This window comes from Pristiophorus japonicus, chromosome 6 (assembly GCF_044704955.1).
Source record: "Pristiophorus japonicus isolate sPriJap1 chromosome 6, sPriJap1.hap1, whole genome shotgun sequence".
NCBI lineage: Eukaryota > Metazoa > Chordata > Chondrichthyes > Pristiophoridae > Pristiophorus > Pristiophorus japonicus.
In genome coordinates this window covers 236231162-236243227 of record NC_091982.1, presented here as the reverse complement: position 1 = coordinate 236243227, position 12066 = coordinate 236231162, and the positions used below count along the sequence as shown (strand labels likewise).

The following is a 12066-nucleotide window of genomic DNA, read 5'->3' as shown; positions in this document are numbered from 1 at the left end:
CCCTACCCAGTCCAATCTGCATAGCACCTCCTCCAGGTTGTGGAGGTGTTCTTCAATATCGTAACCCGTGATGAGGATGTCGTCCATAAAACCACCGTCCCTGGAATCGACTTGAGGAGGCTTTCCATCATTCGTTGGAAGATTGCGGCGGCTGAGCGAATCCCGAACGGACATCTGTTGTACTCAAACAACCTCTTGTGTGTCGTGATGGTGGTCAGCTTCTTCGACTCACTCGGCAGCTCTGGGCCATGTAAGCTGAGGTCAGGTCCAATTTTGAAAAATGTTTGCCACCGGATAGTGTTGCAAAGAGGTCCTCCGCTCTTGGTAGCGGGTACTAGTCTTGGAGTGACACCCGATTAATGGTGGCCTTGTAATCACGACATATCCTGTCCGACCCATCCGCCTTGAGCACCGGCACAATCGGGCTCGCCCAGTCACTGAATTCGACTGGTGAGATGACGCCTTCCCTCAGCAGGCGGTCCAATTCGCCTTCTATCTTTTCCCGCATCACGTACGGCACCGCTCTGGCCTTGTGGTGTACTGGCCTGGCGTCCGGGTTTATGTGAATCACTACCTTGGTCCCCATGAAAGTGCCAATGCTGGGTTGAAATAATGAGTCAAATTTGTCCAGGATCTGTGAGCATGATAGTCGCTCCACAGAGGAAATTGCATTGACATTGCCCCATTTCCAGTTCATGACAGCAAGCCAACTCCTCCCCAGTAGTGCGGGACCGTCCCCCGGGACAATCCAGAGTGGCAACCTGTTTTCCGAATCTTTGTGGGTCACGACTACCGTGGCGCTGCCTAGCACCGGAATTATCTCCTTTGTGTATGTCCGTAGCTGTGCGTCAATCGGCGATAATTTTGGCCTCCTGGCCTTGGACGTCCACAACTTTTTGAACTGTTTGATACCCATCAGGGACTGGCTGACCCTCGTGTCTAGCTCCATTGATACTGGGATGCCATTGAGGAGCACTTTCATCATTATCGGTGGCGTCCTGGTGTATGAACTGTATACGTGCTCCACATGAACTCACTGAATTTCAGCTTCCAGCGATTTCCCCCAGCGTTCATTTCTGCAATTTCTGCAGGTATTTTGCTCATCTCTGCAAACTCCGGCTGAGTGTGTGCCTCCACACCTCCAACATGAGCTGTTGTTGGAAACAAAAGGTCCCTTGCCAGTCCATCATCCCTGACTGCCCCTGTGACTGTCCTTGAGTGCGCCAGTAACAGGTGTTGATGGCCCTATTACTGGCCACATTGTCCCTTGCAATGGCGTGAATCACCGTTCAGCTTGCCATTGTCTCTGTCGAACTCCCCCTCTGGGTTCGACTACATGTTGGGTCATGCCCGATTGCCCTTGTCTGCCTGGAGAACTGTGTGCTGCTTTAACAATGTTGAATCTCTTCCCAACCATTCCTTAACAGAGTACCTCTCGTCTGTTCTGCTAGTGGCCATGCTCGCGTGGTTTAAATCCCAATTTCTCGTCGCCATTGATACGTCCTTACTATACAGTATAAATACACACAGCACCCATGCTTGAGAAGGTCAATCTGTGACCTGTCCTTTATTCCTTAGCACTCAAGTGATGAAAGTGGGTGGAGCTTCCCCTTTTATACCTGAAGGTCCAGGTTAGGAGAGTCTCCCACAAGTTCACCACCTAGTGGTTATTGTTCTCACAGTGTACAACTTAGGTCAGATTATGCATGGGTTACAATGCTGGTTGACCTGCACACCCCCACTTCAAATTCATGCAACTTCTCTCAGCTTTGTTTGCCAAGGGCCTCTCAGTGTTAATGATTCTTGCAATGAATGCAAAGATGATTTAAATTGATGAAGTCATAAAGCATTATAGACAGTGTGTACTTTCAGGTAATTAATCAGCAACAGCAGCAAAGGTGACTTTGTTGTGAGGGTCTGTTAGGGTCTTAGTAAATTAACCACAGAGGCATAAATTAGTCTGTGTCTGCCCGCTATAGGATGGAGACAGTTACCAATGTGATTCATTTCCAGCTTTAGAATTACTGAAATTGTCAAGTAATAAGATATACATTCAATTTGGCATATTAGCATCAGTCAAACTATGCACCACACAAGTGTCAGACAACGATGATCTCCATTAAGTGAGAGTCTAACCACCTCCCCTTGACATTCAATGGCATTACCATCACCGAATCCCCCACAATCAACATCCTGGGGGTCACCATTGACCAGAAACTAAACCTGGACCAGCCACATAAATACTGTGGCAACAAGAGCAGGTCAGAGGCTGAGTATTCTGCGGCGAGTGACTCACCTCCTGACTCCCCAAAGCCTTTCCACCATCTACAAGGCACAAGTCAGGAGTGTGATGGAACACTCCCCACTTACCTGGATGAGTGCAGCTCTAACAACACTCAAGAAGCTCGACACCATCCAGACAGAGCAGCCCGCTTGATTGGCACCCCATCCACCACCTTCAACATTCACTCCCTCCTTCACCGGCGCTCCGTGGCTGCAGTGTGTACTATCTACAAGATGCAGTGCAGCAACTCGCCAAGGCTTCTTCGCCAGCACTTCCCAAACCCGCAAGCTCTACCACCTGGAAGAACAATGACAGCGGGTGCACCACCACCTCCACGTTCTCCTCCAAGTCAGATGCCATCCTGACTTGGAAATATATCGCCGTTCCTTCATTGTCGCTGGGTCAAAATCCCGGAACTCCCTCCCTAACAGCACTGTGGGAGTAACTGCACCACACGGACTGCAGCGGTTCAAGAAGGCGGCTCACCACCACCTTCTCAAGGGCAATTAGGGATGGGCAATAAATGCTGGCTTTGCCAGCGATGCCCACATCCCATGAACAAATTTTAAAAAATGTATTCTTTAACACTCCAGATGAGGCACCTTTATCTTCAGCTAGTGAATATTCAAACAAGAACAGTTTGGACATGTTTTAAAACAAAGTGCAGTTTCATAACCGTGGAAGATGAATGCAATAGTGCTTTATGAATTTGGAGCAGTGTGATAACGAGGTGTGTTGAGTCTCTTTCACTGGTTTGTGAGCTCCACTGTGAATATTGGACAGATTGGGATGGCTAACCCATTTTTGTTTTAATATGTCCCTCTGCCAATGCATCGGATGGTCTGTCCATCTCATTCAGTAGTTTCAGAAATACACCACGTATACACACATGGCAGATGCAACTTAATGCAGTCATGTGTGAAGTGATGCACTTTGAGAGAGTCAACACAGGGAGGCAGTATAAGCTAAATGGCACTATTTTGAAGAGCAGAGGGACATGAAGGAGCATATTGACAAATCCCTGAAGGTGGTAGGGCAAGTTGATAAGGCGGTTAAGAAAGCATATGGGCTTACTTGGCTTTGCAAATAGGGACATGGAATACAAAAACAAGGAAGTCATGATAAACCTTTATAAATCGCTTGTTTGGCCTCAGGTGGAGTATTGTGCACAATTCTGGGTGCCACGTTTGAGGAAGAACGCACTATCTGACAGGGTGTTGGAATCAGATTCCACAGGAGCTGTAAAAACACAACTGCACACGTACTTGAGGAGGACTAACTTGCAGGGTCGCAGGGTAAATGTTGGGGAGTGGAACTAAATTGGACAGTTCTTTACAGAGTCGGCACAGGCATGACGGGCCGAATGGCTGTAAGATTCTATGGGGCCGAAATTGCTGCTTTTTTTGCTAACGGGGCTAACGGTGCACAGTGGCCTTTTTTGCCCGGGCGGGGGGTGGGCAGCGATAGCGCCTTGGGCGAAACTGCCCCCGAGATTTTCAAGGTGATTTGCTTGTAGCGCCGTGTGCCCTGGGTTAGCATCCAGGGCCGGCGCACAATAGGCGATGATGTCATCGCCGTGCGCACCAACACCTTTGCGCCCCGCGTGACCCCTTTGCGGCCCTCAGGGGGAAATTGCCGTACGGGCCACAAGGCTGGCGTGGGCCGATGTCAGTGGATGCTTCACGGGGCGTTGACATCCACCCAGGGTGCCCCTTAAAGGGAGGCCTTATGCGCACAAAGGCGCCATTTTATTTTGTCGGCTGACTTGTCGATCAGCCTGACAATGGTGGCCCTCGCTTCAACCGGGCTGCCATCCTGCAGCCCGGCTCTCCATTTTGGGTGGCGGGCCACTGGCTCGGTCGAGCACGTCCCTCGTGGCCCAATGACTGTCACCAAAGAGCCTGCAGGGTGCGCAGCGGCCCTCCCCTTTAACTAAACTCAGCACCGTGCTGACACCCGGGAGTGCTCCTCCAGCGAGGTGGAGTACCTGAGGCAGCATTCCGTCTCGTTTGAGGGGTGTAAAGGCCGGACTTCCTGCCCAGGTGGTAAAATTCCCGGGCCCAGGAGGATACCACCCACAAACGGGGCGCAGGGCTATTTCGGCCCCCGTGATTGTATGACCACCAACCGACAAGAAAACTATGGTAAACAGATTCTGGAGAAATGAGTTAGCTTGATTCTTTTTATATTGCTAATGGGATATCCAGTTCATACTTGTGAGCCAAATAAACATGGCATCATACTTTCCGATCTGGTATCCCACTTAGAACATGTATCATTTTTGTAAAGAGTTTCTGAGTGAAGGTCTGCCATTACTTTTGTGAACAACATGCATCAGCTGAGCACGTTCAGGTCACGATGCGAATCGTGCTGCTGCAGCGTATAAGTTCCCTCTCGTCCTCCACTGCACCACCTGTTTGATCGTAACTTTGGACAACTTGCCCCTTACCACATCAGGATAGTTTTTCCATTTTCTTTCACATTTTGTTCCTGTTATGTCTATAATGCACTATTGAATGACTCCACGAGGCAATGTGTTGTGCTCAAACTGTAGTGACCTTGGTCCTTTATTCGTAACTCCAGAGTGAGGCACAAGCATGGTGGGCAGCCTTTTATACTGGGCCCTGCACACCTATGCAGGTGACCCTCAGGTCTCCCACCACAGTGCCCTCTGGTGGACAACCTCTGCCACAGGGGCAGGAAACCCTGGTCTTCACTAGTTGCACCCTCTAGTGGTGCCAGCATCGTATATACACAGTCTAACCCTTATTGATAGTACATCAGGTAACAAGTCTCCATCTTATGCAACTATACAGTGACTACAGAGAGTATATCTATAGTCTGCATATATAAGTTCCCCAACAAAACTGCCCATAATTTGCCACAAATTGGCATTTCCTCTCCTGGTGAAGATGGTTAGTGGGGGAAATGGGAAAACCTCATCATCATCATCATAGGCAGTCCCTCGGAATCGAGGAAGATTTGCTTCCACTCTAAAAATGAGTCCTTAAGTGACTGTACAGTCCAATACGAGAACCACAGTCCCTGTCACAGGTGGGACAGATAGTCATTGAGGGTAAGGGTGGGTGGGACAGCTTTGCCGCATGCTCTTTCCGCTGCCTGCACTTGATTTCTGCATGCTCTCAGCGATGAGACTCGAGGTGCTCAGTGCCCTCCCGAATACACTTCCTCCACTGAGGGCGGTCTTTGACCAGGGACTCCCAGATGTCAATGGTGTTGTTGCGCTTTATCAAGGAGGTTTTGAGCGTGTCCTTGTAACGTTTCTGCTGCCCACCTTTGGTTCGTTTGCCGTGAAGGAGTTCTGAGTAGAGCGCTTGCTTTGGGAGTCTCGTGTCAGGCATGCGAACAATGTGAAACATAAAGTGGTGCAGGAGGAGGCGCTCCGCTCAAATTGGGGGCCAAAGCACGTTATGGAACAAGAGGGACCTTCAGTCACACGCGGCCGATGATGGCCATGGACACCCAAAGCAGAAAAGGAAAAGTACTGCGGGAAATCTGAACTAGAAACAGAAAATGCTGGCAATACTCAACAGGTCAGGCAGCGCCTGAGCATCTCCAGCATTTTCTGTTTAGAAATGGATTCTACTCCCCTGCTCTGACATTACTCACCATGAATGAGCGGCAACAAAATGTTAAAACCTCACCAAATATTGAAAAACAGCTTTGCCCCGCACCCCGTAATTTTCACCCCGGGCAGCGGCGCACACGGCGATGATGTCATCTCCGTGCGCACCAACCCCTTATCGCCCCTTGCTGATCCATTATCGCCTGCTGCCGACCCCTTATTACCCTGTGCCGACGCCTTATCACCCTACGGGGGAAATTGCCGGGCGCTAGATCTCTTTTTAATTTGAAGTGTACGGCCCAAAACCGGCCGTCAGATCTCCAACTATTGTGATACTGAACCATGTTTTTTTAATTATACTTAATGGGCTAGATTTTTTTGTCTATTGAGTGAGAGAGAAAAAAAATCGGCGTTTTTGCTGTGTTCGAGTCCAGTGTCTGCCTTCCACCCTACCTCTGTACCCTCCCCCAGCCGTACAACCCTCCGCGATCGCTAATTCTGGCCTCGTACAGCAGCGCCTTCAGCTGCCGAGGCCCCATGCTTGGAAATTCCCTCCCTAAACCTCTCCTCGAGACGCTCCTTAAAACCTAACTCTTTGATCCAAGCTTTTGGTCACCTGTCCGAATATCTCCCTAAATGGCTGTGTCAAATTTTGTCTGATCATGCTCCTGTGAAGTGCCTTGGCATGATTTACTACTTGAAAGGCGCTATAGAAATGCATGTTTTTGCTGCTGTTCAGTATTTTCTCATAAAGTTTATTTAAGCACTTTTCCCTCAAATGTTCTCTCCCCTTCCCCTTTTTTTTTCGTTCAGGCGTTGATTGGATTCTTCTTCTTTCCTGGTTTCGAATTTTGGTCAATGATGCAAATGTTCTCTATTTTTCATTCAGAACGGCAAGCCGTGTCCTGGTGTTACCGAATGGGACCCTATCAATTGAATCGATCACAGAGAGGGACGCTGGAGACTACCTGTGCGTCGCCCGAAACAAGGTTGGGGACGACTTGATGTCGCTGAAAATCGACGTGTCCATGAAGCCGGCGCTGATCGAACACAAGCAATCCGTTCACAAGCACGTCTCGTACGGAGGTGACCTTCAGGTGGACTGCAAGGCCTCCGGATCCCCCAAGCCCGAGATCTCCTGGAGCTTACCCGACGGGACAATGGTCAACAACGTGTTGCAGGCGGACGACAGCGGCAGAAGGACTCGGAGGTACGTCGTCTTTGGCAACGGGACTCTCTACTACAACAAAGTAGGGATGGCCGAAGAAGGGGATTACACGTGTTACGCACAAAACACCCTGGGCAAGGACGAGATGAAAGTCCGCGTGACTGTTGTGACAGCGGCGCCGCGGATAACGAAACCGTACAAGGCATTCCTGAAGGTGAAGAGCGGAGACTACGCAATGTTTGACTGCCAGGCTGTGGGGAAGCCATTGCCAAAAATACTATGGATGCTGCCGACAAACGAGATAATATCATTCTCCAAGAATCGGTACCATTTGCATTCCAATGGCTCCTTGCTAATCAAAAATGCCCGCCCCTCCGACACTGGGGAGTACATGTGTATTGCTCGCAACGCTGGCGGTGATGACACCGACCTCTTCCATCTGGACGTGCCCTCCATACCACCGCTCATAAACGGTCTGTACCGGAACAAGACGGTGGTCAAGGATTTCGCGATGAGGCACTCAAGGAAGCTCATCGACTGTCGGGCCGAGGGGACGCCCCGACCTCACGTCATGTGGATCATGCCGGATAACATCTTGCTCAACGCCCCCTACTACGGCAGCAGGATTGTGGTCCACTTGAACGGTACTCTGGAAATCCGCAACGTCAGGGCTTCCGACAAGGCCCAGTTCGTCTGCGTGGCACGCAACGAGGCCGGGGAAGCCGCTCTGGTCGTCAACCTGGAGGTGACCCAGATGCTGAGGCGGCCCATGTTCAAGAATCCTTTCAATCAGAAGATTGTTGCCAAGACCGAGTCGACGGCCGTCCTGAACTGCTCGGCTGACGGCCACCCACCGCCAGAGATTATCTGGGTCCTCCCCAACGGGACACGGTTCTCCGCCGGGCCCAAGACGGCCCGCTACCAAATGGGCAGCAATGGCACCTTCCTCATTCACAGGCCGACCACGGCGGACGCAGGCAAGTATCGGTGTGCGGCCAGGAATAAAATCGGATACATCGAGAAACTAATTATCTTGGAGGTGGGCCAGAAACCCGCCATACGCCCTCAGCCGCTGGGATTAGTGCGAAGCATGAGCGGGGACGCTCTGTATCTTCACTGCTCTGCCACCGGCAGCCCAACGCCACACATTGCATGGACCGTACCGAGCGGGCACGTCCTCGATCGGCCGCAAATCAACAGCAGGTACATCCTGTTTGAGAATGGGACCGTGGTCATCCGGGAGACAGGCGTGCGCGATCGCGGCAACTACATCTGCAAAGCGCACAACACCGCCGGCGACGCCTCCATAATAATACCGGTGGTCATCATCGCCTACCCGCCCCGCATAACCAACGGGCCCCCCAAGACCATGCACGCAATGGCTGGCTCGCTCGTGCAACTCAACTGCATGGCGATTGGAATCCCCAAGCCGGAGATCGTGTGGGAGCTGCCGAATCATACGGTGCTGTCAACGTACAGCAAGGGGCGGCCCATGGGGAGCGAGCTCCTGCACCCACAGGGGACACTAGTCATTCAAAGGCTGAGCACACAGGACTCGGGGACCTACAAGTGCACGGCCAAAAGCCAGCTGGGCAGTGACTCCCGAGTGACATATATTCAGGTCGTCTGAAGGGACTGCTCTTCATAAAATGAAGTCTTGCATTCATCTATTCTTATATTCATTTTTGAATATATACATACATATATATATATATTTTTCACAGAGATTAATATTAACCTTCTGTGTTGAAAATTAAAATCTATGGACTGATTCATTTCCCCCGATTAATCAATAAAACTACGTTTTTATGCCAGGGTGCAATTTTAAGCCGCCGCCGAGGAACCAGACGGGATCGGGGGGCAACGCTGGTCAAACAGCCGGTCCATTGAAGTCAGCGGAGACCAATATTGGGTGGGGTGTAAACCCGGCGTTCCACCCGATCCCATGGGATTGCCGCCCACCGGGTGAGGTTAAAATGAACCCTTCGCCCTCCTCCATGCAGACTGCACGGAGAGAGTACTCTTCATATTATCAAATGTAACAAGCTTTAAAAGGCACGGCTGAGTTAGTTAGCAGAGCGCAAAAATGTTGTGATCAATTCCTCGCTGCGTTTTGTTTCCCTGTCTGAACAGTACCAAGTTTCGAAGCTATAGCGCGCAGTGAAATCGTGTACTGGAATATTTCATCTGATAATTTATACTGTGCTTCTTTGGCATTTCGACACTGAATTCTTGCCCTGCAGGAAAAGCTCTGTCTGATTGGTGTAATCGATACGGCAAAGTTCACCGGCAGTAGAATATGTGAGATCTTAACATCCTCCTAATAGCTTTTACTTGCAGGAAGAAAGAATTCGCATTGTGACCTGCTGCCCCAGTATTCATCCGCTTTTATTTTTTGCATAGCCACTTGCTTTCTCCCATCATTTACCGTATAACATGGCGAGTCAAGGATTACCAAAGGTCAGGTGTAATATAATTGCTCTTTACTTTCAATTTTTGAAAAAGGATAATAAAAGTTTTTTTAAAATAATGACGACGTAATATCTGGTGCTGTGATTCAGTGTAGGACACACACTGCATTGATTTGGGGCTTATGTTCCTGGTGACTGCTTTCTCTCTCCGGATTCTCAGCCCTTGCTTCTCTCCAAGTGCGCGCTTTTTCAAAAAGCTTCTATAAAAACTTACCGGCACAGACGCGAAGAGCCGAATGGCCTCCTTCTGTGCCGTGAACTTCTATGATTAAGTGGGACTTTCTTCATCAGCCAACACATCGGCATCAAGCACTGACAGATCGAGTGCATCACAAGATTTATTTTTCTGTGTTAATTTAGCTTCCAGCTATGTAAACAGGGCACATTTTATTTGATAATGGGGTTTGATGTCGCTCGTCTCACTGCGGTGCTATAAATCACAGCACAGTACAAAACGTATTGTTGGCTTGCTGATTTCAAAATGGCACCGCTATTCAAAATGGTGGCACGCGTACATTTGGATAGTGGAAGGGAAGACATCCAAAATGATTTATGGATAGTGTATTAATAGATGCCCCGCCTACCCAATATTTCTGAAGATTGATATTTAATACAAGCAAATGCTGATGAAAGCAATCACACCCTCTCGATAGCAATGAATCATCTTCTTCTTAGGCAGTCCCCCGGAGTCGAGGATGACTTGCTTCCACACTCACAATGAGTTCTCAGGTGACTGCTGAGACCAATGCGGGCCCTACATTCTCTGTCACAGGTGGGGCAGATGGTGGTTGGAGGGTCGGGTGGGTGGGGTGCTTGATTTGTCGTGCGATCCTTCCGCTGTTTGTACCGCTGTTTGTACTCGGCTTCCGCGTGCTCCCGGCGAAGAGACTTAATATGACCACGGTACTGCTCCTGTATCTGGCACCCTTCGAGGCACTCCGTGGAGTAACGATGGGTATAAGCCACTCAACCACTGGCTGCAATCATCCTACCGCAGTGTGCCAACCTCCGGGAGAGACTTGGGGGGGGGGGGGGGGGGAGGAGGAGAATGAAAGAACACACTGCTGCGTGCGGCCCATCTTCACACCCATTGTATTTCCACTGGAAGAAATGGGCAGTGTGCCTGTGTATTTTAAGCGTTGAAAATACATCTTTCAACATATTTTCTGTTATTTGACCCATAACAATGCTAACAAGAGTGATGCCCGTTTGTCCCTGGTCATCATCATCATCATAGGCAGTCCCTCGGAATCGAGGAAGACTTGCTTTCATTCCTAAAGTGAGTTCTTTGGTGGCTGAACAGTCCAATACGAGAGCCACAGACCCTGTCACAGGTGGGACAGACATTCGTTGGGGAAGGTTTGGGTGGGACTGATTTGCTGCACGCTCCTTCCGCTGCCTGCGCCTGACATCTTCACGCTCGTGGCGTTGAGATTCGAAGAGCTCAACGCCCTTCCTGGATGCACTTTCTCCACCTAAGGCGGTCTTCGGCCAGGGACTCCCAGGTGTCAGTGGTGATGTCGCACTTTACCAGGGAGGCTTTGAGGGTGTCCGTCTAATGTTTCCTCTGCCCACCTTTGGCTCATTTGCCATGAAGGAGTATGCATAGAGCAATTTGCTTAGGGAGTCTCGTGTCTGGCATGCGAACTATGTGGCCTGCCCAGTGAAGCTGATCGAGTGTGGTCAGTGCTTCAATGCTGGGGATGTTAACCTGATCAAGGACACTGATGTTGGTGCGCCTGTCCTCACAGGGGATTTGTAGAATCTTGCAGAGACATCTCCTGTGACTTGAGGTGTCTTCTGTACCTCGTCCATGCCTCTGATCCATACAGGAGGGCGGGTATTACTACAGCCCTGTAGACCATGAGCTTAGTGGTACATTTGAGGGCCTGGTCTTCGAACACTGTTTTCCCCTGGCAATGAGCGTTCCTATGGCAACAGATCATAGAATCATAGGGGCCAAACGTGGTGGACTTGCCGCCCGCTGCCACCGAGTGTTCTGGGCGGTCTCCCCTCCGAGCGAGTTTGGTGGAGGCCTCCCGCCGGCAGGGAGGGAAGACCGCTGGGGACCACCCTGCTAACGTCTGCTGGTGTGCAACATGCATAAAAGTCCTCCTGTCCACCGAGCTGTCAGTTGGGTCTGGGCGGGAGTCTGCTGCAGCCAGGGGAAGGACCACCGCGAGGAGGCAGGTCTAACCTAACCTCAACGTTAAGTATGAAGAGCTGCAAAAAAAGGTTAGTCCACTTATCTTTATTTTTTTTGCAGGGATTCATGTGGATGGGGTTCTCTGAACGATTTGTAGTTTTTTTTTTATTTCTGGAAATGTTTTTATTTGATCAGTGTCCCCCCTCCCTGGACCCGACTCAATCCTCGGCGGTATTTGTCGAGAATGGGAGCTACTGGCCGCTGCCGCCCAGATTCAGGGTGTAAGTCCCTTTTTTGCCGCCGGCCTGTCTTTCCAAGATTTTTCCATGAAACCTCCGCCCAAAGTACCGTCAGGATCCCAGCGGTCCTTTGGGCAGCACTTGGGAAGAACTTAGCTTCCACCAATTTCGG

At 50.2% G+C, this 12066-nt stretch overlaps 1 protein-coding gene across 1 annotated transcript in view; it reads left to right on the top strand.

The window, feature by feature from the left end:
• igsf10 (immunoglobulin superfamily, member 10) overlaps positions 1-9568 on the top strand; it is a 37218-nt gene extending 27650 nt beyond the window's left edge. The window contains exon 6 of the mRNA XM_070882414.1: positions 6760-9568. Coding sequence (XP_070738515.1) covers positions 6760-8668 — 1909 coding nt within the window. The 3' untranslated portion in view covers positions 8669-9568. The remainder of the gene's footprint in view (positions 1-6759) is intronic.
• The last annotated feature ends 2498 nt before the right edge of the window (positions 9569-12066 follow it).